Source organism: Pezoporus flaviventris, unplaced genomic scaffold (assembly GCF_033815535.1).
Source record: "Pezoporus flaviventris isolate CSIRO_AGI_PZ_B2104156 unplaced genomic scaffold, CSIRO_AGI_Pfla_v1 ptg000002l, whole genome shotgun sequence".
NCBI lineage: Eukaryota > Metazoa > Chordata > Aves > Psittaciformes > Psittacidae > Pezoporus > Pezoporus flaviventris.
Window position 1 is genome coordinate 51032276 of NW_026892550.1, and position 26705 is coordinate 51058980.

General features: G+C 39.1%; 1 protein-coding gene across 1 annotated transcript in view; it reads left to right on the forward strand.

Moving 5' to 3' along the window:
- Positions 1 to 26705, forward strand: part of NPNT (nephronectin) — a 45135-nt gene that overhangs the window by 8056 nt on the left and 10374 nt on the right. The window contains exons 3-9 of the mRNA XM_061478068.1: positions 9871 to 9963; positions 10971 to 11063; positions 14663 to 14782; positions 15591 to 15710; positions 20834 to 20968; positions 22132 to 22254; positions 24018 to 24632. Coding sequence (XP_061334052.1) covers positions 9871 to 9963; positions 10971 to 11063; positions 14663 to 14782; positions 15591 to 15710; positions 20834 to 20968; positions 22132 to 22254; positions 24018 to 24632 — 1299 coding nt within the window. The remainder of the gene's footprint in view (positions 1 to 9870; positions 9964 to 10970; positions 11064 to 14662; positions 14783 to 15590; positions 15711 to 20833; positions 20969 to 22131; positions 22255 to 24017; positions 24633 to 26705) is intronic.

Sequence of the window (26705 nt, forward strand, 5' to 3'; positions counted from 1 at the left end):
ATTCAAGAAGGTATACAGTAAAATAGCCTATTAGTAAAAGTGGAAATCAAGCCGTCAGGTTACGGCTCCTCTTGGCAGTGCATCATTAAAAAGTGTAAATTGAAGGGTGTCAGGTTAACATTTAGATTTAGGTGAACCTAGTGGGAAGCACGTGATTTCAGGAAGTTTGTAATAGGACTTACAAGAGGGACAGGGGAGCTTGTACAAGCTGATAAAGCAAATGCAGGCATAACCAAATGCTTTGCTGGGAACTGTGCATGCTGCTGCCTTCTTACAACACTTGTGAAGAAACTTACAGTGTCTATGCTGCTGCTCCTCTCCTAGTGAGCTTAAAGACTATATATCTGTACTGTGCAGAGCTGTTTACAGAGATGCAAGGTGGTGGGAGGGGGAGGAAGAGGTGGCTGTGCTCTCACTGATGCCTAGGAAAAGATTTTGGCCAATGTTGATGGGAATTTACCCATATAAATCATCCCATACATCAATGGGAGGAGAGGCCATGAGCTGCTTAGGACTTCTGTTTCTTGCACGTAACAATGCTTTCAGTGGAAATGGCAATTCTGTATAGTCCAAGATGCACAAAGATAAACCATTATTTTGTCAATAAGGAGCAATGAAAACACTGGCTATCACAAAACCAGGAGGCTGGCTCAGTAGCAGAAACCTCCTTAAAGTCAGTAAGATTTTGTTACCAAATAAGTTTTTGTTACTGAATTTGTGGTTTAAGAATGCAGTCTGTATTAATGCATCATGTTGCCAGTGTTTAATTAATATTGATATACCGCATGTCTGCTTCTTTATAAAATTACCAATATTTTTGTGCATCACTGGTACTTTTCAAAGAAAAGATATTTTATACAAAATTGCAATACTGCTATGCAAGAAAATGAGGTTTTGCTATTTTTATTCAGTTTTTCTTTGTTTTCTTTCTTTTTTTCAGTTTACAGCTTTATGCTTTTAAAGCAGTTATGACTTTACTACGTTAAAGATACAGTATCCTTTTTCACTTCCCTACTGCATCTCTCCTGCACTGCAGACGTAGAATAATAGTTTTACAGTCCATTTTTTTCCAAAGAAATCTCAGCCGTAACATGATTTGACTGTTCCCAGCTGTAGTGTATTTGTATTTGATGCTTCTCTCAAAGCCCTGCAACAACCTGGGAAGCCTCTCTCCCCTATAGCAAATGCTAATGTACTTCTGGTTAAAACTTATTTAAACCAATATAAGTTGCAAGCATAGCAAACTGCTAAGTGTTGGTTACATACTACTTAAATTACAAAGAGATACTGTTGATTAAGTTCCAGCCTTTTATAATAAGGCTGTATAGCGTAATGAGCTATGCTGCTAACATTAATTTTATTGGCATATAAATTGATTAAAAATAAGCCCAAAACATAAATCCATGTTTCAATCTTATTTAACTTTTGTAGCGTATCCAGTTTCATATGGTAATAACAGCTGAAGAGGTCTCTAAGCATTAGTTATAATTTAGGTGACTTTCACAATTTAAACATTATAAAAATGGCCAGTAAATTTATATGCCAGCATGTTTATTGGTTGCAGATGTTCAGACACTTATAAATGGGTGTAATTTTAATTACTCTCAAGTTAGCATCCAGATGCTAACCCTTTATGTTTGCTGTGTGGAGATGCAGCATTAATATATACCTGTATTTACATTAAAGGATACTGTCTCTTTAAGAAAAGCATTTATGTTTGGTTGATGGAAACATTGAACCTAAGCCATGAAACATGAGAATTTTTACAACTATGTACCAAATGAAACATGACAAAGTGTAACTCCATAGTTGATTGAATAAGAATAGCATCACGTCATTATGTTTAATTTCTCTTCTGTATCAGAATGTGTTTGTTAAATCTCACGATGAAATACTGATGTAAGGTATTTCTATTTTTAAATGTGTATCAGAATTTTCTTTATTTCAGAAAAGCTCTGAATGTTGAATGTGTGTAAGTCTCCAGGAATGTAACAAGTTGATAAAAACCCCAGCCAAGTCCATCCTCCTTCCAGAATAATAATAAAAAAAAAAGCTGGAATTTCTTTTTTTGGATATTTGTTTTGCAGCGTTCTACGTCTTAAGGCAGAGAATAGCCAGCCTAAGGTGCCAGCCCAAAGGTTAGCTGAACATATTTCTTCAAATAATTTTGGCAAGATTGTGACTTGGAGTTATGGCCTCTAAGTCGTAAGTTTACATGAGAACTATAATATGTGACAAGAAGATGTAGATGTTCTTTTGTTCTTTCTCTTTTTTTTTTTCTTCCTTTTTTAAACATTTGATTTGGGGAATATGAGATGGGGGAAGGAAATCAACAGGACTGTTTTATCCCAGTCACCTATCCAGTTAGATACTTTCTAATTTGCACTTTCCCCTTTTCACTCTCTTCCTTTTTTCTTTATTTTATCATCAAGTCCCAGGCAATATTTTTTCCTTCCTGAAAACTGTTTATACTCCCATCATCATATTTACAACCTGTCACACTTAGGGGACCCAATATGCTTTCATAGTATTGGATCATATGCAGTGGGAGGCCAGTTTGAGATGACTGAAGCACTTATTGCCCCCCACTGTCTTTTTTGCACCTCCGCTGCAGGCTGTCATTTCCACAACAGGGAAACTTTACAGCCCCTGCTCTACAGCAGTGTACCAACTGGCATGTTAAAGCAAAATGAAGTCAGCACTAGCTTACATTGGTACCCAGGGCTGTGGTTTGCTGCTGCTTAGGAATTGTCTTATGTCTTGTTTACATACCCCTGTGGTGGGAGTACCAGTCTTCAGAAAGGGAGCAAAGCAATCAGCTGTTCAACTGTCCCTGAAAGTCAGCTTTGTTATTATGATATGGAAGTTACTCTGCTGAAGCCAGTGGGTGTTATATTCTAATAAACAAAAGAGCAGTAGTGCCCAGTTTGTCTTCTACCACCACACAGAGACATTCATGCCAGGCTGCTTCTACCTGTTGGAATTCAGTAGACACACAGAAAGATGTGGGTAACAAACATGCATTTGAGATGATAGAGTACCATTCTTTAAGCAAATATCATGAAGCATTTGAAATGCAAACATTAAAAGGTTGGCGAAGCATGAAATACTACTTGCTTTTCTAATTTTGCATTCTGTTAGATCGAATTTTCACTGATTTTTAAAGAGTATTTAAGTGCATAAGCGTAAGATTAACTTTCACTGGCTTCATTAAGACCTATTGATTTCAGTGTTACCCATGCTTAAGTTATGCATGCTTTCAAGTGCTGTTCTGAATAGCAAGGCATTCATGAACCATGGTCTGTGCAGTTTAGAAACACATTTGGCAGCAGTCATAGACAAGCAAAGAATTCACTGCACTGAATAGCCCACACTGACTGCAGTTTGTCCTGTTAAAGTGCTGTTACCAGAATCATGTGCAAACTGAGTTAACTGATTTACCCAGTCAAAGTTATGCATGAAAAACTGAGAGCCACTTATTTAACAGATCTGTACCTTTTAGATGGAAGCTCAGGCATGCATTTTAACAACATTTGTTATCATGAATGTTACAAATAAGTAGAAGTAATTTATGAAGAAAGATACAGGCAATAGATACTGCCATTTTATCTGATAATATTATCGGTCTCTAGTTACAGAAGTTGGTTAAGGACATTTACTGTCTTTCAGAAAATGGAGTAAAGAATGTTTTGCATATGAAATTATCTGAAAATTAATACTCTGTTGCCCTAGTCAGGCTTATGAAGCTCTACAGAGATGTGTGCTGTGACTGCTGGTACATTTATTTGGGAAGCAAAGTTATTTTTTTCAAAAGTAATTCTGTAACGTGTGTTATGGGTATGACATGGTTTTACCACCTACCGATAACTGTGGTAGGTTAAGCTTCATGCATTCTCCTGTGTTTGTATGTAGTTGAACAAAAAGAAATATGTAACTCTGAAAGAGCTGCAATGATTTATTTTACAGATTAGCTCATACCTTTGGGATTGTAGATCAAAATCACTGTGAATAAGGCAGATTTACTTTCCTGAGTATGTTTATGCAATTGCATAATTTGCAAAGAATGGCAAAAAGTAAATAGAGACAGATACGAGCTGAAGGGAGCTGTGGAATAGAAGTATAGAACTGGAGGCTGTGGTCTGTTAGCACTACAGGAAAAAGGAACCCAGTTTCAGGTGAAAGAGGAAGCGCAGAGGAAAGCTTGTTTCACCAACATGCAAGTGTTGTTATAAAGTTGGCACTGGGGGAATGTAAGTAGTGAGTTTAAGATTGGAAGTCTGTTCTGCATTCAGCAGTGTAAGAGGATCCAGTAAATGTTTGTGAAGTTGAATAGTATGTAATCATCTCTGAGCTAACGCATAAATTACTTTCTGTGTTTGGGCAAACTGAATTTTAAAGAGCTGGGATTTAGTGTCAGAGTAAGTAAGGGACTATATGTTGCTTGGGAAGAGAGGGCAGAAGCAAGGCCATTCAGGCAGAGGGTCAGCATAATTTGTTTAAAATACAGGTACTCTTATGCATATTTTTAGACTTCAGCGGGGTGAAAATGGAAGTTCAGAGGCAGGTTGGACATCTGCACTCTGGAATTTTGAGGCAGTTTTGAGCAGAGAGATGCAGAAAAAGCAATTAGACTTTGAGGAAAGCTTCTGTTAATGAAGCCCTCTTGAGGGCATTGTGCAAGAGAGAAAATGCAAGGAATAAGAAATAAGCAATTGTAATGGAACTGTGTGCAGGGAGAAAATACAGGTGAAATTTAAAAACTCAGCATTATAGACCCAAAATGAATTGATTGAATGTGTTTTTCATTTGTTGTATTTGTGTAACAATTAAAAACTAATAATTCAGAAAGGTTGAGTCATTCTCAGACACCACCAGCAGCTAGCAGGGGCTAGGAAGACTGGTGGCTTCTGGCTTTTACGCAAGCATAATGTGTGCTAACAGCCAACATGTGTTTCACCAGAAGTTCTTTCTTCCTCTCTCCCACACTTGAAAAAAAAAAAAACAAAAACCCAACCCTAAACCAAACTGCCCATTCATGTTTCAATTCCTTGTGTATTTTTTACAGGCAATTTAGTTTGTCCTGAAGCTTAAGTGAGACTTAAAATGGGGTATTTATCTTATTTTGGAGGAAAAAGTCAACCTTAAAAAAAAAGAACTCTGTTAGAGTTATGGTCAAATAAAGGCTTTAGGATACCTGCTTGATTCCATTGAAGTTGGTGGGAACTGAGAGAGAGCAAGTCTTCATATCTGGCTCAAAAAAATAATTTTAAATAATCAAACTGAAATGCGTAATTATGAGACCAGAGTTTATTTGCTGATGTTTCTTGAATGAATTGGGTAACAAAACTAAACGGAAAGTTTAGTTGTAGTTTATTCTGTGGCCTAGATGAATAAGCAGCGGTTGACTAAAGATGAAAATAGTTGTGCTTAGGATTTCTTTCTGTTTATCTCAGTCTGCATTATTGTCTGATGGGAGTGCCAGTTTAAATGCTTTCAGGGAGAAATCCTTGGAGGAATGGTAGGTCTTTGTTGATACTGATTCAACAATAAATTAGCAATGCAGGTTTAATGGCACTTGTCTATACAAGTGTACTTTTAATTTTTTTTTTTAAAGCAATTACTATTATAAAGAGCCGAATGGTTTTGCTTCTTTTTTGGTAAGCTTTTCAGACTCCTATCTTCTAGACTTCATTGCCCTAAGTGTGTAAGAAGGGTACTTTCTCATCCTGGTGTAACTCTCCACTGTCTACATTTCCTGGTTCTTTAAGTGAGTGTTACGTAGCAGACTCAAGTCCATGGATGTGGCTTATTTCAGTCATTGTAAATGCGGGTTGATCACAGGGAAGTGATGTTCCATTGGTTGTTGTGGTTGGTTCTAGGGAAATATTTAAATTGTCAAGATGCAGAGGATATTACTTGACAGACTTTTTTCCCAACTACTTATGAGTCCAGTTGTGTTAAAGAAATGGATAAACTCCATGTGAGCAGAGCAACTAAAATACTGTATCTGGATTTTTGCAACAAAATAAGTAAAGTGGAAAATTGAAAGAAAAATACCCAGTCACATCAGCACACATAGTGTATGCTGAGACTCATACCAAACAGCTGAAATAACTGCCTGCTATTAAAAGAAATGCTGAAAGTTGGGCTCTACTTTATTTTTGTACCTGGATCTCATTGTTGACCATGTTCAAACTGAGTCCTTCAAGAGTCAGTGAGTATGCGTATCTCTGCTGCCGTGCAAGGGCAGCCTCCTGTCGAGATGGGGTTACTTGCAGGCAGCAGAGCCTTAGCCAGCCCACCTCTCTGGCCTGGTGGCTCTGGTAGAGGCCAGCAGGAAGGGCATATCAATGTTCCTGGTGGAACCACAGCCAGGTGTGCGGACTTGTCTGAATGCTTCTTAAGTCCCAAGCACCCTGCAAAGCCCTGTACAAGTTGATGGGAAGATACATAGTTTGGTGAGGGTGGCTTGGTTCCTGATTAGAAAAGCCTGTGGTGTTGGCAGAGCTACAGATGTTGCTAAGCTTACTGCAGATTGCTTGTCTCTTCTGTATGGAAATCCTTCAGTTGTAACACTGTATTGCATTTCAGCAGCTGTGTATAAATAAGATGCCTAATGCTTAAGTAGCCAAAGTGTGCAGAATGTACTCTAATAAACAGGATTTCTTCAAGTATGGTGTTTGGCAGCAAGCATAGGTTTCTGAATGCCTGTTTAATGTGCCAAAAAAAAAAGGCATTTTGAGATTACTTTGGCTTTATGAATAGTGGTTGCCAATCATTAGGAAATTCTTCCTTGTGGCAGTGGAGATTCTTGAGCTGTAGACTGCTGAAGGGCTGAGATCTTCTTTAATGGAGACTTTTAAACAGAAAAGAGAGATCTGTTATGATTTAAGTGCATTTCTTCATTATCTTTTGAGACTAGGAGGTAAACTAGATGAGGATTTAGCCATCTACGTGTCATACATGACATTAAATATTGCACAGTCTGGAGCTATGTTGAGATGTATTGGACTAGATGATCGGTTGAAGATCCTGTAGAATGCTTGACTTAATAACATGGTCTATAGTACAAATTTTATATCTGTAGACAGTTGGTATACTGTTTGACAAATGCTAATATGTAGTTTTTGTTCTGATACAGTATCTGACTTACTTGGTTAACCAAAAGAATTAAGCAAAACATCAGATTCCCAGTACAAACCTATTTGACCTTCTGAATTAGTGGAACATTTTCATTTCTAAATGAAATGAAAGTCTTTATTTCATTACTGAATTCTATAGGTTTTTCATCTTCAAGTATGGGATTTTTTTCTCTCTGATCTGCTGCTAATTTACAATCTGTGCAATTGAGGGAGGGACCAAGATGTTGAAGTCAACTCTAAACTAAAATTGCCACAGGGTCAGCTACTGAATTGTAACACTTCACACCAAGTTGATCCCATGGTGCTACGTGTTTTTGGAAAGAGTAGTTATTACCTAACTGTATCCAGCTCCACAATATGTGTTTTCTCTAAAGCGCAGTTGAAATTTCATGGAAGCATTCAAAAACACATTGCAGTAATTTGTGTTTCTCTGTACTTGAGATCACATCTTTTTCTTTTCCCCCAGTGACTTCAAAGTTGTGAAGTTGGGTCTTCATAGTCTTAATTTTGCTGCCATCAATTCTAATTAGACTTGAGTCTGTGACGTGAGGAAGACATCAGTGATGATGAGCTCTTACACAAAGATCTTTGTTTTATTGTTTATAACTGTTGATTAAAAAAAGCAGTAATTGTTTCCAAGTACAATGTTCTAGAAGTTTTTCATGATGTGTCAGTTGCTCTTCAGTCAAATCTGTGTGTTACCCAAGGGGATACTTTTTGAAACATACATTTTACTAGTGTAAGCAGCCCCTTTCCCTAACCCTTAAACTGAGAGGTGTTTCTGAAACTGAATCCTGTTTCTTTACTTCTGGACAGTGTTTATTGGAGAAAAATAAATTTCTTGCATTAACTAGAAACATCCCCCTCTATCTTTTAAGATGTTCCCTTAAGATAGTTTTCAGAAAAAGACTGCACCATTGTGTTATGAAGATGCATCAAGAGCAGTGCTATAGATTTAAAACAAGGTTTTCTTTCCTCAGGGGATAAACCTGGCCATATATATATATATATATATATCTATATATATCTGTAATGTTTAAATAAAGAAATGCCCTGATAATAAAGGGCACATGCAATCTGAAAACTGGAGCAAACGCCTATGCTAATAGATGCTTCCATGCATGTGTTTGTGGGAACTGCTGATTCTGGATGCTTTGAATTTTATGGAAAAGATTTTAGACCATCAGAGATGTGTTTGCATAGTTCTTCCACAACGAGAACTAATTTCTTCTTTGTGTTTTAATTTTGTTTAATTCAACCCTGTTGAACAACTTGGCTAGAATGCAAGCTACATTTTTGAGTGCCTTCTGGCAGTTTTCTGTTAAATGACATCCTTAATACATCCAGTTATATGATACAGCCTCTTGTCAGGTTAATTAATATTACAGCTGGATCTAGTTAGTTACTTTGCAAATTTCAAATGATACTCTTAGTTTAGAAAATGAACTTAAAGCCAGGGTAAATGGTAAGTCCTGATTACAGGGCATTCAAGTTATGCCACCCTCTGATTTCTGTCTAATTCATGTCCATCTTGCTTAAATAGTAAGCTCACCAGAATTTTGCATCTGTATTTTGTCATCTAGTGATAAACAACATTCTACAGCACAGTAAATGCTTTCATTTTCCAGTAAGATGAAACAGTACATTTAGCAATAGAAAGATATTTCTAATAAAAAAGACTTGGAAATGTTGTTTAAAATTTTCAGCTCTAAAATAGTTTCCGGAGTTATGCAGGATTCGTTGCACTCTGAAATTATTCCTGTTATCTAATCCTGCATCTATAAATACATTTTTACATGAATTGTATTTATTTAAAAGCAATGATTGTTTTATCATTAAAGTTTTAAAAGTTTGGTTTGAATTTTTGTGTTCTATTGGAAGAGATATCAAAAAATGGCTTCCTAATTATTATTTGTTGAAGTTCTGTATTTATGCTCCATTTGGGGAATTAGAAGTTGCCTGGCAAACTTGATTCTGGAAGCAGCAGAGACCATAACTTCACAGTCTGAGACTAGATCTCTACAGCAGGTTGGGTAATAGAGGCTTAAAATGTTCTGAGAAGTGACTTGGATGTGTGCCGTGATAAAGCAGCATATTACAGTCAGTGTTGCTTTCACTTTTACCCAGACCTTTTTGACTCCAAAAGAAAAAAGTCATTCCCATGCATGAATCCAAACACACAAAAGGGAGAAATTCAGGCAAAACTTGCTTAGTAAGGGGGTAAAGAGTGTTGCCTTGTAGTCATAGAAGAAAACGGTGAATCCTGGAATCTGTGCTACTACTGCCTGTCAGTGACTGAACTATGGCTTTGTTTGTATGTTGCCTGACATTGATACACACATTTTCTATATAGGTGGGGTATATTCCAGGTTTACCAAATTTAATGGCATGAGTCATAGTATATACATACAAGAGAGTGCAAGTGAAGGCACAGTGCCTGCTTGCTGATAAGATATTAAAAGGGTTTAATATCCCAGAAACAGCGCGATGTAGTATTGTACAAAATAGACTACTAGCAAGTATCTTGCTCTTCCCATGTGTATTGGGGTAGTGGTTATTTTTGAAAGAGCACCTGATGTTTGAACAGTGGTATTTAAAGATCATATAATGATGCTGAACGGAGGAACATAAATGGTATGATTCGTTAGGTCGTTGCCATTTGTTTCAAACTAAAGCACTGTCAGCCATGACTGGAGTGGACAAATAATGAGTCTTCCTCTGTTCACAGCTATATGCCAGCCAGGATGCAAACATGGTGATTGTGTTGGGCCAAACAAGTGTAAGTGCCACCCGGGATACACTGGAAAAACCTGCAACCAAGGTAAGAAAATGATGTCCAAGAAAGAGTTTTGAATATGTACTAATTATTTTAACAATATCAACAGGATGCTGTAAAAATTGCTGGAAGCTATGGTCTTGAACTAAACTCTTTGCTTTCCACTAAATGATAAGGAGGGAAAAGAACATGGTGATAAATGATTAAAGGAAGCCTTTTAGGCACTGTTGATCAAATATGCTTGCATGGTAGTGGTGGCAAAGTTGCCCTAGTAGATGTGCATGAAGTTTCTGAGGTGCCTGCTGACTGTGGTGTCCCAAATATACATCAGTTCAGGTGGCTATGGCCTATAGCTCTTATATTATCTAGTGAGACCTTTGAGCTGTGCCTGGGGTCAGGGTATGTGTTCTTGCTGTGTGCCAGTTCCATGTTAGGATGAGACCTGAAAGTGCAGTAATGGATGCAGAATTTGCTCTTTCCGGGGGGAAGTTCAAATTGCACATGGTAAGCATGACCTATGTTGTTATGTTGTACCTATTCTGTTCAGTCCATGGGCCATTTCTGTTCTAGAATAATAATTAGCAATAAGAGAAAGTAATGGTGTTGGCAGAGGAAATGTTGGAGTTTCCCTGCAGACATGTGAGGCTTTCTAAGCTGTGTGAATGGCGCTGGGCTGTGAAGTATGCTCACGTTCTTGGTGAAATGCATTCATAGAGTGCAAGCACTGATGAACAAGCTTTACATCTCATCTGTTCATGGGCCTCATGGATCAAGCTGTATTCCAGGGGTCAATCCAAGAGAAGAACCCAGCCTCACAGAACTGTTGAGCCCTAATGGTGATGATGCTGCTGTGGCAATCTAGACCTCCCTTTAGGTCACTCAGAAGTTAGCATTTGAGATTTTCATACATACATATATATATATATTTTATTGAGGACGGGGTGAGGATTTTTTTGTTTGATTGTTTTTTTTCCTTCTTAATGGTGAAATACTGCATATTACAAAGATCTGGTAATTTCATTTTTATTATGCCTTCTTCCCATCCTGTAAAGATGAGCAGCTGTATACAAGTCCACCTGGTCACAGCAGTGAGGCACGTCTGTTCCACCCCCTGGATCACGATGCAAGAAATATAGGATCAAGGGGTGAGATGGTGCTGTATTTCAGGCGGCGTGCTCCTTCTACCTGCACGGCTTGAGACACTAGTACAATTTCTTGCAAAGGGGTTGGACGCTAATAAACCGATGGCTGTGATGCAGAAGCTGAACCTGTAGCGTCATTGGCATGCAGAGCAAATAACTGTATTTCCTTGATGCTGTGTGCCTGTGTTCTGCAAAGGCTTGACTCTCCACCATACTCGTGGTTGTAACTTGCTTTTGTTTCTCTCTTCTGCTCTTCTTTCAGGGGCTGTACTTTTTGGTTTTTTTTTGAGTTCCTCTGTAAAGAGAGAGTGATGGAGATTGTTTGTCAGGTTAGATAAACACAAAGCTGTGATTTACATAAAGCTGGAAGTTGAAGAAACAAGGTTTGTTAACCTCTGCATTTGGCAGCTGTTGATTAAGCAGACTAAATGATGTGAACAAAACTCTCTCAGGGTGATACAAGTCTCTCAAAAGTTTGACATGGTAGTGTAATGATAGTCACTGGAAATGAAAGCCATACTGTTTATAGTATGGTGATAACAGTTCAATTTTTTAACTTGGTTTTTCATACCCGTTTTTCTATTTTCAAAGTCTGAGTGAGTTTCATATTGAACATTTGACTTCTATGTTGTCCAATCCAAGTTAGCTAGGCAGAAAAGAAGAAAAGATCCAAGTGCTGGAGTCTTCTGCAGAAACTAATTAAAGAAGACAGCTGAGTGTATTGCATCTTCCTAAGAATAAGCCCCCCATTGTTAGGTGTGCACTGAAGTCACTCATTATCAGAGATCATGTGTGGTGCCACACAGTAGTCAAAGAAGTCGCATCGAAATTTGCCAGCACAGCAGTCTTGTCCTTTCTCTGCATTCACATTTTCATTTAATTTCTTTAAAACTAAAATACTTGTGCTCAGCAGCATGCACTTATGCTGTAGACCTGCTTTCCATAGTGCCCACAACAGTCAGGTTACTTTTATGTACTGTCTTATGCTGGTTTTGCATTGACTGTAAACCTGTGGGCAACATGGGAATTTAAGTGGCTGAACGATAAAATTCTCAAATGTGGTACAGTGAGTGGACATTCCTGCAAGGAAATTAAATGATTTGGTTAAACTTCTACTAGTGCTGGGCCTTATATTTTAATTTCCAGTGTGAAGATGAGGGACTTAAAAGTTGTATTTTATTTAAGAGAAAAATGATGTAAAAATGTTATTACCCTTTGAGTGTATACATTTTAGATTTCAGGGTTTTTTTGAGGCAACTTCTGTTCTTTTCTTATTTCCTCTTTTGGCAGACAGACATTTATACTGAGGTGTCTTTATAGACATTGCTTGAAATACCTAATTGATAAGTGAACAGAGTGTTCAAGAGGTATGTTGCTACGGCTCATTTTTTTGACGGCTAACATTAGCCTGAACCTGTTCTTGAAAAAACAGACCTTACTTAAGGTATGGGAAACACACAAACTAATAGAGTACATACACAGCAGGAATGTTTCAGCACTCCCCCAGTCCACATGCAGTGCATCCTGATTCTTAGGGAAGCACGCTGTTAAAGATTATGGGTGCATGGGGGTGGATCAAGAGAGCTGTCAGCATTTTCATACAGGCCTTTACATAGAACTGGTAGGACCTAATCATACAATGTGCCTCCTAGGAAACTGAGTGATACTTGTCATGCAGTTTCCAAGTATGTACCTATCTGTGCTGGTGAAAAGAAGAAAAATTGCATTTTGGGGAAAATAAGATGGGCTGAGCAGTATGCTCTTAACACACCTATTTGCAGGCTGGCTTCTCTTTTAAGCAGCCACAGCACTGCCAGTATTTGTTTTCCTAAACAGTAGCATTCATTTCACTCTGTAAGGTTAAAACCAGCATTCTCTCAATAGCTCATTTCAAAGGCAAAATTGAAAACCCATGACCCACGAGGTTTAGGTTTAAGTGGTGTTGTGCTAACAGCCTATTTCTGCTGCCTTGCGACCTCAGCTTTCCGTTACCTCAGCCAAGGTTAAAACTTTTTGACTTTTTCATGGCACAGGCGTTTTATTTTCAGCATGTTTTTGAAGATGTGAATCAGAGTCAAAAGCTGAGGTAACGGCATTTGTTCGCAGGCAGAAATAGAATGAAACGAAGGCAATAGAAATAATTCAGTCAAAATGCCATGAACAGAAAGCATGTAATGAGGTATCCTGATACTCTTTAATATCAGGTTATTTTCAGAATATGTTACTAATAGGTGTCTATTTGTCAGTTCCACAGCTTTCATTTCTGTACTAAGAATATTTCATACCAGATGGTGGTGTAGTATCCAGAGTTCTATAGAAAGACCCAATTATTTAAGGCTCATAATGCAATCTATACTATATGCAAGACAGCACATTGAGAACAGTCATAAATTCTTATCAGTGTCAACTTTGGATCTGTGATTGTGGCTCTGGAAATAAGCACAAGACAGTTCTTAAGGGTAAAGTCTTCAAGAGTATCTAAACTTAGGAGCTTACATGCAGTGGGATATAAGCACTAGAAATTAGCCCAGGCACTGTTAAATTCCTGCTCTGTCAGTCCCTTTCCTCACTCTGTCCCTGCTTTTAGTTAAGTATTTTATACTTAGCTCTGTTACACATTTAGTTTGTAAAGTATCACTTGGTGAGAAAGTGCTTAACAGTGGAGATGGCTCTCTGGAAAATTCCTGGAAGTAACAGAGACTCCCTTACTGTAACAGACCTCCAGACTGCATTGTGCAATATTGGAGATGAGGGGTGGTAAAGCAGTTGTTTAAGTACTTGCTGGCTGGATTTATAAGCAGATTTATTATTTTCACCTCTTTTGGCATCTTTACTCATCAGCACACAAATAACAGCATACAAGTAACAAATTATTCTGGTTTATTTAGAGAAACCCAGCATGTATTCTTGGAAGAGAATTCTGAAGGAAATCCTCACTCAATCTTTACTTCTTGTTAGAAGCCTTGTCTACTAATAGGAAAATTGTAGGCTGAATATTTTCAATTTAAGTTGTGAACTCTGTATTAAATTGTAATAGCCTCCTTGACAAATATCATTGATACCAGGTGGTTTTTTTCAGTATCTTCTTGATGGTAAGGAATAAATTTTCGCTGTAAGATCATTTAAAGGAGGTTAGCATCAGCTTTCCTACCTTCCTCTGCGACTAATTTTGAAACATGATAGAGAATCACTGAAGCACTATCAGAGTCACTGATAGTGATTGCGGCAGTGACATTTGCTTTCTCCTTCCTCTTTTTCACAGTTCTGTCTGGTCCTGAACATGGCATCAATGTAAATAGTGGCAAGATGCTGGCAGCCTGAGCTTGCGCGTTCCTTAATGACACTTCTGTTGGTGTTTAATCTAATGCATATACTGCCATTTTTTAAAGGGTATCTGTGAAATAGAAAATACACTACTTAGCAGGAGGGCTGCAAAGTGCTTCTTGCAGGATGTTCTGGACACTTACTACCAGATGGACTGCATATAAAAAGCTCATTGCCATGTTTTTAATTCTTTCCTCAGGAATTTGAACTAGTAGTTTTGTCACACATACTTTGTATGTTTTCTTTTCCCACCCTTCCCCTTGTACCCTTCATTTTAGATCTAAATGAGTGTGGACTAAAGCCACGGCCGTGCAAACACCGGTGTATGAATACCTACGGCAGCTACAAGTGCTACTGTCTGAACGGCTACATGCTTATGCCAGATGGAACGTGCTCGAGTACGGCAAGGCTTGTTGCTTGCTTTTTTCCGAGCTCCTCAAGACCCCTGCTTGAGTTTCCCTGGGAAACTTTTATGAAATGAAGATGAGTAAAAGACTAATCTTGCTGGAAATTAGGTGGTTGCACAAGATGAACCTCTTTTTTTTTTTTTCTAATGAAATTAGGCTGAACAAAACAAGAGCAAATATTTTGATTTTATTAGTTTTATTACAAGTTTCCCCAGCAGCATTCTTCCGGGTGTAGTATTAGTGCTGTAAATCATGTTAATTGGCCTTCAGGGACAAGTGCTTGCAGTTTTCATTGCGGCAAGACATCTGCAGCTCTGCTGTACTATGCTCTTATGAATGTAAAATTATTAAAGCTGCAGATGTTGGTTGTTTGACTATAATATTATACTATCGTCTCACTGGAGATCAGGTTCCTACTTGCTCCCATGAAAGTGGATATTTTGAGTGTTTGGACAGAGAGAAGGGGAGGGAAATTATTTTTCGGTAGGAATACTCTTATTTTAAAATGGCAGTGTGGTCCAGGAGGCTTCATGTTCCTTATGGGGGATGCATTCCATGAGGAATATGCTACAATTGTGGTGATTTTATTAATTTTATTTCTTCCCCCTAGAGATGCAATTTGTGGGAAGTAGAAATTTACTAAGTATGTGTTTGCTCTTTAGAGCCCAAACGGATACCTGTTACATTCAACAAGCATTTTCCCACTTCTGTCGTAATTAAACGATGTCTTAATTCTCCAGAGTTTTCAGTCATTTTCTGGTACTGATCAGAGCCCTTATCTAAATACATTTTCCCCCAGATGCCCTTTCTTGCTTGATGGCAAACTGTCAGTATGGCTGTGATGTGCTGAAAGGGGAAGTGCGCTGCCGCTGTCCATCTCCAGGACTACAGCTAGGGCCTGATGGCAGGACTTGCATAGGTAGGTGATCTAATGTAGATTAACTTTCTTTTTTTTCTCCAGAATGTTTTTATCCTTACACTGAATGCAGTTCAAGAGAGTTTATCAGATAAATATATTTAGCATGCATCATACATGCAGTTTAAAGATACTATTAATGAGAACTGGGACAGGTATGTTGCTCAGGTGCTCTCAGGTGGTCTGTGTCAGGGATCACCAGTGCTTGCCTACAGTTCTACAAGTTTCACTGACTGCTTAAAACCCACACAGGCTGCTTGGTATCCAAGCTGTCGGCCCTTACCACTCTTATCACTGGGTCATTTTAAACTGTTTCTAACAGAGACTCCAAAATACCAGCCTGCATTAAAAAAAAAAGAGGAATGGGGAGGTCATTTCTCCCTCATACCCAACAGGGTGGTGCCTAGGCTCAGGGAGTGGACGGATTTGTGTTAATCATTGAGATTATTCTTGGATAAGGTGAAGGTCCATGCGCACTCCCAGTATGAATGGGATTGAAGCTGCTGTCTTTCTTCCGTACTGTGAAAACTCCAGATTAAAATAAACTCAGGAATTCAGACTGTCTGAAAGTGAAATGTTTTGTTCCCACGTTCATGAACATGGAAAAGGTGTTTATGATTAATCAGAGTGTATTGCGCCACACTGTACTATGGTCTGAAGAACGGTGTGATGTGATTTAATTAGTCATTAACTATACATCGTTGAGTGAATATGATGCTCCAGTGATTTTATTATTTATATCTTATGCAGTTCTACAGTTCCATAGCCAGTAACAACATTTGGACTGAAAGAATATAAGAGAATGTGGATGCCCTAATCATCTATGTCGATATCATGGCTGTCTATAGGGGAGGTGGTGGTTCGCCAAGTGGCTGATGCATGCTGACCAAGAATTTGTTGGCAGAGCAAGGGACCAGTTCTAGATCTTCTGATGTTAGGAGCAGGTTCAGCTCTAAGTCAGAGGCTTTCTGAAGTGCATGTTTGGCACGTCTGTCTATGCAAAAGAAAGGGATAAACAGGAGAAAAAAACCATCATTGTAACATGCTGAAGGGATAGAATTGTGGTTAATCACTGTACACATTATGGCAGAGATTTTTGAAGAGGCCATAGCGAGATGAATGATTTAACTACAAACTCGAGGAAATTATATCAAGTACAGGAATTTACCAGAAAAATACTTGCAAGATCCTTTTTCTCATTTTTATATTCAGGCTAACTTCATACTTTGAAATAAAGTGTGCTTTCAGTGCTGAAGACTGCCACTCAAACCAGTCATGTGAAGCTCTTTCATTTCTTCAGTGTAGTTTTTAAAAGAATACTTTTTTTCCCCCAGAAAGGTGAAGAACCAGTGTATCCACATTTAGTTGGGTGTGCATCATTCAGATTGAGCGCATAAACTTGTTTTTAAAAGTTCCAAAAAAAGCTTCAGAGCAGCTTTGTACAAGGCAGAGAAAGTAGTCACAGCAAGAGATGTCTGACTGCTCTTCACGGGTCATAACATGATCTACTCCCCTTTTTTGGTAAGAAGCCACCATGACATGCTCCCTTTTTGTTCTCTCTCAAGTTTGAGTTGTAGTAAATACCACCAGGAGTTGAAGCTATCTGGGACTATTAACTGTGCCTTTTCCTCACATATGTACAAGCCCATCCCTGTTGGGGAGGTTGTCAGCTCCAGCGAGGATCTGGCTATTGCTGCAATATAAACAGAAGTGTAGATGATGGTAAAAAACCTGAAGTATGCATTGGCTGCAGCTCATAAAATCCTTGTTTGAGGAGAGTCTGAAAGACAGCTGGGAATGCAATGCTTATTTTTAGCACAGGTGGAAATTCCTCTAGGCATTATTCTATTCTTAGTTTAACCCGTGCTGATCTTTCTCTTGTTGACATGTTCCCTCGAGACAATCAGTAAAAAGCCACAAAACAACATAACTATGAAGGTAAGTCATATAAACTAAGTAATTAATTGAAAAATAATCCAGCGAAGTGTTGATTTAAGAAAATGGATTAACTGACTAATTGACACTTGAATCAACAAATCAGTCAGTGTTGTCAGCTTTTTGGATTGGGATTTTCATTTAATGAAATTAAGCAGTTTACACATTTTCAGAAGGTCTGAGATTATCTGAGGACTGAAAATAATTATTTTTACTGTAAAATAAATTCTTACTAGTTGTTTTGTTGGTGTAAAGACAAAAATATGGCTTTAAATTACTATATTAAAATCAATCTCATAGTTGTTTAATATTAGTGTTGGTAATATGGTCATAGTCACAGCAAAAGAGAAGCAAGACTTTGCAATTTGGCTTCTTTGTTGAACACTGACCATCACATCATTAGGTGCTGCCTGTATTATGTGCCTTTGGAATGGTTCCCTGGCTCTAAGTCTGGGCGTGCACGTCTGTGGTAGACCAGGCTGAGATGATGAGAATACAAATCACTCCTTCATGCCCTGGTTTTCTTAGGAAGCAGGTACGAGCCACAGCATGTTGCAGCAGACAAAACAGCCTTACACCATTTGTGTCCAGGTGTGAACTGGCATGGGTCCATTGACTTGAAAGAAGCTACAGTCACTGTATCTGAGAGTATCTGAGTATCTGAGAACTGCAGGAGACCAATTTGTAAACACTTGAATACCATCTTCTAGCTAATGATTGAAAAGTTTTTTTTTCCACTAGTAACGAGCATCCACACACCTCTCATAATAAATACAAGTGGTAGACTGTTCTGTTTTCCACTATTTTTTGTGTCAGTTTTCAACAGTGTATTGGTTAGCTGTTCAGCCTTGTATCTTTAGGATGTGTAACTGCTGAGAAAATTAAACAGTACCGCTAAAGTGCTCTTAGCATCTAACATACCTCTTGCCCTATGGGAATTTGCAGAAGCGTGAGTATGTACAGAGGGAAGACAGACAAGCTACATTTGGTTTGAAAGAACATAATCCCTGCCATGATGAGGTCTATTCAGCAGCTAATCTTTTTCTTACTAGATTGTTTTTGAACCTGTGGTTTAAAGAAAACAAAAGCCCCAACAAAGAACCCCAACTAAACAGTAATCACGAGTCTGAAATTTGCAGCCTTGAAGTAACATTTTAATAAAGGGTAGAAAATCGTGGCTTGTAAATCAAATGGCACTGAGAAACATCGTAGGATTTGTACAACTTAATAATGTACTCGAAGACTAAACCGTTAATAATAAATTCAAATCAAGAGGCAGTTTTATAGGGACATTCAGGCATGTGGAGAGATGCCCAGTATTGGCCTTGTTTTCTTTCTCATTCAGGCCTCTACCACAGCATTGCAGAAGTACTCTCTATGGAGAGTAAAGGAGAGCTACTATGTCAAAGCACCCTGCTAGGCCAGGAGCATGGGAGCTCAGGGAATAAATCCTTGCTGTACTCTGTAATTCTTCATGAAAAGTGGGACAGTGCCAGCAGGAGCCACTGGGCGAGCCCATCTAGCCAGTGATTCATGGCTTTAGGTCACTTCTCTTGGCTGTGGGAAACACAGCTTTGGAAATTTTGAAGCTACATCTCCCCTGTCTTGAGTAGCTACCCCTAAGCAACTGGCAGGTTTGTGGTAATGTTTTTTTCTCTGCAGTGAAAGAAACTCAGGCTTCTCTCTGCTTTGTTCAGGCCTCTTAAACAAGTAGCAGGGCATCAATCACTCAGCTTTGTTTTGCACTCTTGACACCTGCAGCTGAAGTGCTCCTTTTGGGAAAAGAATTGCATGGAGAAAACCTTGCTTCCGCATAGATCAAGAGCCTGATAGAGCTGCAGAGCAAAAGCTTGAACTGTGCCCTGTAGATAACCAACAGATGTCAGGAATGGCATGCGTCAGAGGCAGCCGTGCATGTCAGGTCTCTGCCTCAGTGAAGAATTAGAATTTAAGCACTCAGCAGGCTTCAGCTCAATGTACAAGCGTTACAAAGTGAGTGGTAGCTCAAGCAGCTTTTGTCTATCAGCCTGACCTCATCTGAGAGTTTCCTAGATGGTGAAAGCAGCACTTGGTGAGCATCAGCTGTTCTGTGGGCCTCTGCTTGGCTTGTTAGTCAGCATGAAGAGCAGCGGCTTCTGGGAGATGAAGGGCACCAAACTTTTACTGAGCATCACCTGTGTCTTCCCACTCCTCTGTCCTTGCCTGGACGTTGCTTGCTGAAGCACTGCTTCAGGTCCTGCTGGGACCCACTGACAGGGCGAAGGGGAGCTATGTATCTCAGCACCTCAGAGAGGTATTAAGGTCACTTAGCCAACTTCTCTGTGAGAGAGGGGTCCACTACAGCTCAGGCAGTGTGCAGGGTAAGAGATTGCAAAAAGCATGTACTCAAAAAGCATTTTGCCTGTGGCAGGTAATTGGTAGGAGACTCAGAAATACTGCACCCCTGGCGTTAGTTTGAACTCTCTGTTTAGAGCAAGTCCTGAGCAGATGAAGATTTCCTGATAGGCAGGTCATGGATTACGGACACCTGAGATTTTAAAAACACGAACAACTTCCTGCTGCAGGGTGATGTACTTTGAATATGCCTGTATGATCTGTGCAACAGGAACAATATTCCAGGCATGTTTCAGAAAATGAATTACTGGGGTAGTTATTATTCCTTGCCTGTAAATCCAGGTGCTGCCTTTATAACTGGGCAGGGCTTGGTGGGACAAAAGAAAGCTATAGAAATAAAAAAAAATAGCTTTTCTTCAGACAAATACCATAAAAGTTTCAAGGAAGAGTGTTTAGAGGCTTTGAAGAAGCTTTTGTGCATTCTGTGGGGAATTGGAGAATGCCTCCTCTCCAAGGAGAAGTGTACCAAGATGGCAAGAACATAGAGCAAGCATTCCAAATTCAGTAGCAATGCTTGTTATACCAGTGTATCTCTTGTCACTCACAGTATTTGTAAAGGCTTGTGGCACTGGAGGCATAAAAATTTGAGCATGTGACCAAGAGCTAAACTGAGATGGCACAGCCAGAGGAAGTGGTGAGATATCCCTGCTGGCTGGCCACTGTGTAGCCAAAAAGACCTTATAAAAAATACTTCGCCTATTCTTTAGGTTTTCATTATGTGAAACCAGTTTAATTTAGACAGTATAGATTGTACTTTTACTGCTATTAAAAATAATTCAGTTCCTTTCTTTCCACAGATATTGATGAATGTGCTACTGGGAGAGTCATCTGTCCACAATTTAGGCACTGTGTCAATACTTTTGGAAGCTACATTTGCAGGTGTTATAAAGGCTTTGATCTAATGTACATCGGAGGCAAATACCAATGCCATGGTACTCACAACTTATTATGTGCATGTAATAGAGCTGCATATTCTAAACTGAAATAGAATGTTTACTTACTATGTTTGAAATGTTGAAGCAGGTTGTTTTAGTTTGCATTGCACCTTATTTTAGGAATGGGTGGATTATAGAAATAGTCCATGAAACAGAAAGCATGTATTTGGCCTGTGTATTCTTGTAACTGGTTCTCCTGTGGAAACTAGTGGGAGAGCAGAGCTGATGACCTCAGGAATTCCTTTCCAAAGGCTTTGTCCCCTCAAGTTTCACTGTGCACAGGCAGTTCTGGGTCTGAAGCAGCGTATGAGCTTAGGCTATGTCTAGGTATGTACACTGTTAACATGCCCCAAGATCTAAGATAAGATGAGGTGGCTAGAGCAGAACCCACCTCCTTCCAAACCTGGCTGCCCAACTTTCATTCCCCTGAACACAGGTGGGGAAGAGGCAGGGGCTGGGAAACAACCTGTCTTTGGACATGAGACTGGAATGCAGTTGGTGTATGACCTTCAACAAAGATGTTCCTAGATCCCATTGTCTTAGTTACCCAGTGCCTCAACTGGTTATGATCCTTTCACTGAAAAAAAGATTGTGTGGAGACAATGAGGCATTGCTTTATGTTTGTTTAAATTTATTTTTTCAAGAGAAATCTCAGTGCAGAGGACTGGAATTTGGGGATTTTGCTTTCATCACCAACAACAAACATGGAAATGCCATATGAGATATTTCCAGTAGTTTCTACTTGATGTAGAAATATCTGCACAGATGTAAAAAGAGGAAGCATTTAATGAAAAAACAGTTTGATGCCTGTGTGATTAAGAACATACAAATTCTTATACTCAGTTTTTCTATGTCACCTGTAAAGTGTTTATTAAAATCATGATCTTCATGATCTCAACTGCAGTCTACCCACATAACTGAAACTGATGCTTAGATATAAGCTGAGCAATGCCAGAGTTGCACAATAGTCCCTTTTACCCTCACATTTGTATCACCACATTGGTTTGTGACGGTCTTCCTTTTCCCACTGGCAATTCAGTTTTATTAAACTTCTCAAAAGTAATACTATATTCCTAATGACCATACTACTGTCTGTGTTTCTGCAGGGGAAGTCAAGTTTCTTTGATGTAGATGATTTTGTATATAACTTTCTGTTGCAGATATAGATGAATGTTCCCTTGGCCTCCATCAGTGTGGTAGTTTTTCACGATGTTACAATATCCCAGGATCCTACAAATGCAAGTGTAAAGAAGGGTACAGAGACAACGGAACAAGCTGCATACGTACGTAATGCTCCTTTGAAAAGAAAGGAATTCTGAGAGTAAATGTGTCCCATGTTGTAATTCTTGAGATACAGCGCTATCAGGCTCAGTTTCTCTTAACTATTCTTAATACTTGATAAGGGGCCAGGGAATGTAGTCAGGGTTTTCTGAGTCTTAGCATGCTGTGTTAAAAATACCTTTCCCTGAGACATTTTCATAATTAGAAAGAAATTAACCTCTCCCTGTTCACAGCTGGATTCTAGAGATTGCTTCAGGATGAGAGCAACTGGGTAAGCAGGGTAGGTCTGGTCAAACAGTACATATTACTCATACTTTGTTGTTAGGTGCACTCTGCAACTGGCCCATTTCAGCTGCTCACTCCATCCACACCTCATTGCTCCCCAGATGTGAGCAGAGCTGAGAGGGAGGATTTCTCTGGATGAATTCCCTGTTGGAAAATTCCCTTCCTCACCTTTCTCTTGGGAGAAGCAACCACCCCTTTTGTACAGCTCCCCCACATTTGATATCCCTCCAGACTGTGCAGCTCTATGATATCTGCTTAATCTTTTTGAGAACCCTGGGTTCATACCAGGGTTTTGGTCTTTGGTGACTCACTGATCTCTTTGAAGAGCAGTACCACTGCAGACTTGTTTCTTTTAGCTATAGCTGTGTTATGGTGATGTGTTCTGGCTAAGGTGATTTTTCCCAACCTGAGTGCTTGCAATCGTATGTGGAGACACTTCACATGTGTTACTGGACGCAATCTCAAGATGCATTTTATATTTTAATGTACCATAATGTAAAACCTGCAGGGTATTCAAAAGAATGGTAATAAACAGGTGGCCAGAGAGAAAACCTTTTAACCTGCTATCATCAAACAATTAATCGTTCACAAACAGTATTTCATCATTTTAGCTGTGGGTTATACTTGAAACACTTGTACACAAAATACGTGACTGGAGTTCTTACTGGGGCTTTTAAGATCTCCGGTGAGGCATAAAGGCTTATAAGCAAATAGAAAATGATAAATAACAAAACAGATGTTCTTGTGTTTCATGTCTGCAGAAACTGCTCTTGTGAAACCAAGTTAAAATTTTTTGTCCTTTCTTTATGAAACGCTGGTGAGATGGTACTTTAGGCATTGTCACTGCTGTGTAGGTTGTATTCAGTTCACCTCTGCTTTGTGGAGGTTAAAAAAGTGTCATTTACTTAGTCTCCTGGTGTTTGGCAAATGGAAGGATCTAAATGAAGGCTATTGGGTTAGGTTTAATCTCTGTAAAATGATTAATGCTTACTGACAAGGAGAAAAGTTTAGAAGAGGTGGGGGGATCTGAAAGATAACTTTCTTAAGCCAAACCTATGCCCATCCATGACTGAAGTAGTTGTAACACTGGAGTCTTACTAAACTTGCCTCTGCTCCTGAGTACAAACTTGTCCAGTTTAGAGGGCTGCCTAAGACACATCTTCCTGTCCATGCGTTTTTACTAACAGTGCTTCTGGGTAAGTTTTGCCAACATTTCCAGAGAGTTGATGCTTGGGAGGAGGTGGGGATGGCTTTCAGCCATTCTAAATCATCCTAAACTGGTGTAATGAGAAGTGCTTTCTAAACAGATGTGATAATTCAGCAGTGCTGATGCCAAAGTATGTTTCTAAGTAGTGGAAACATTCAGAAGAAGAGAAATTATTTCAGCAAAGACTCTTGTGTCATAATGAAACATATTGCTGAGTTTCCAAAGCGAGAGACTCAGATGTCCATTTTGGTCCCATTTTGATTCTTTTTGCAGTTATTCCTAATGTTATGATTGAACCACTTGATCCATATCATATAATCAAGGGCAACAGCACGCTCCCTAAGGGAGACAGTGGTATAACCAATAGGATTCCTGATGTTGGAGGCACAAGGCAACCCCTCAGACCACCATATGTACCTGCTGTTGTTACAGAAAGACCGGTGATTAGACCGACTCGACCTACACCCCGGCCAACGACTCGACCTACACCCCGGCCAACGACTCGACCTACACCCCGGCCAACGACTCGACCTACACCCAGGCCAACGACTCGACCTACGCCCAGGCCAACGACTCGACCTACACCCAGGCCAACGACTCGACCTACACCCCGGCCAATGACTCGACCTACACCCAGGCCAACGACTCAGCTGACAGCAAGGCCAACCACTAGGTATGTGCCGGTGACAACAAGGCCAGTGACAAGGCCTCCACCTCCAACAGCACCTCAACCTCCAACATCAAGACCTACACTACCAGCACAAACAACTCCCTTGATAACAGCTGAAGAGCCTTCACATATTCCCATTGAAACTACATCTTCCCAAGGAATTACAGATGATAACAGGATCCAGGTAGATCCCCAGAAACCCCGAGGAGATGTGTTCAGTAAGTAATTTTACATATCCTTTCATTTATCATAATTGTAGATGAGGTGAGGTGAAAGCATGCATATACTGTTTGAGGTTTTTGGAACACTTTATCAGTGAGAACAAAGACATGAAACTGAAAATGGTCATAAGGTAAAGCTGCACAAATGATTTCATTACCTGCCAAAAATGTGGGAAGAAAGTTCTGAATCAGTTCAACCAAAACTTTCATTTTTCTTTTCTTCCTATGATTATTTGTGAGTATATTTTCTTGTATAAGCAGTTAACCTGATTATGCCTGCAGACACAAGTTTTGGAGAAATTAAAGACGTCTTACTGAAGAGTATTGAAATGCAACATAACTCGTAAATGGTAAATGGATTAAAATTCAGGGATTGGGAGTCACTCTTGACATATTTCCTTACCTTTAAGAATGGTAAGAAGTGAGAGCGTATTTGATTATCTAAAGACTGTTATATCACCTGTAGTGTATAAATTCAAATAGGTTTGAATGTTTATGACTAGGCAATGGGAAAATTGCGTAAAAATAACAGAGGCTAATTTTATAGACCCCAGCTATGAAAACAGAAACATGAAAAGCTGAAGATAGTAAAGCTTTTCATAGCATGAACACATAGCATTTTAAGAGCTTCTCTGAAATCAGCAGCACCATTTCTACACCAGCTTCAGTGCATACCACAGAAGACATTGCTGACATATGCAAGAGCTACACATATCTGCCAAGAAATACTCAACACCCGATTTCTGCCTCTAATTTTAGAGCCAGGGAGGGTGGCTGGATCAGTCCTTCTCCTTCAGCTTGTTGTACAATAAAGCTGCTGAAGTGATGTAGTAGGAGGAAAAGTTTGCTGTCTCAGAGCAGGTGTACTAGCAATGTGGGAGTGTTTTTCCGGTTGTTTTGGCATCTGTGCAGTAACTTCTTGGGCTATGTTCTTGTAGATTTTTTTGTTCCTTGTGAGAAACAGTTTGTTTTCCCTGTTGACATTTATCTATTGCAGACAGTTTGGTAAATTTAAAACAGAGACAGAAGTTGACGTAGAATTTGGGAAGATAAATCCTCCTACTACTCATAGGAGTGTGCTTTTTGTTTTTTTCAAGGTTATTTGTTAAACAATCTATATTCAGTTAGAAGTATAAAAACATATTTATGAAAGATTCTAAAAAGAAACATAGTAAAGACTCCTAAAACTCAACATAATGGGAACCAGTCATTAAAAATACAGAATTATGTGGCAATTATTCTCGACTCTAGTGTTACGCTTCCCAGGTGTCTCACATTGCAAGTGTTATCTTGAATTCTTAATCAGAGGGATAGTTTTAAGCTATTTTCATGGAGTTATAACAATCCCCTGTATAAAGCTTATCATGTACAATTAGTCTTTCTGGATTGTCCCTAGAGGCTAGATTTTAAAGCTAATGCTTTCAGCACATATGCTTCAAATACAGGGGTTTGGGAAGTAGGAAAGTGGAAGTGTTTTAAGTTTGGTTTCTGACTGTAAGTTTACATTATGGTATATATAACAAACATGGCAAAAAATAATCTTTGCAAAGTGTTTATCAACTATTTAATTAGGTCAGCTGCCACCCTTTGAGGCTGGTGATATACATAGCTTCAAAGGCTTTCATGCACAATACAGAAGGATTTCATCAGGTCAAGCTCCAGCAACTGTTACTGGCCTCAGTAGGTAATACAGGGACAGGCAGCTCCTCAGATCAAGTCAGTAGATACGTATCATTAATCCCATATTATTTTTGCTATTCCCTGCTAAAGATATATATGATACAAACATATGTGTGACATAACTGTGTGACTAAAGGCATACTCCACTTGTGCTCTAGATTATAGGAGTTTGCATGATGTAGTAATGTGATCCTTAATGAAGCTGATGCCTTTCCTCCTCTCCCTTTTATCTCTTATTCTCTTCTTTCTGCTCTTTTTCCCCCTCTTTTAACTCCTGGCCACTTTGAAAGTATCATCTAGGTAGTCACTTAGTCCCCTCCCACTTTCTTGCTGGCATTTATATAGTGAGTGCATAAAATCCTTTGTTTAGGATGTGAAACCTACAGCTGG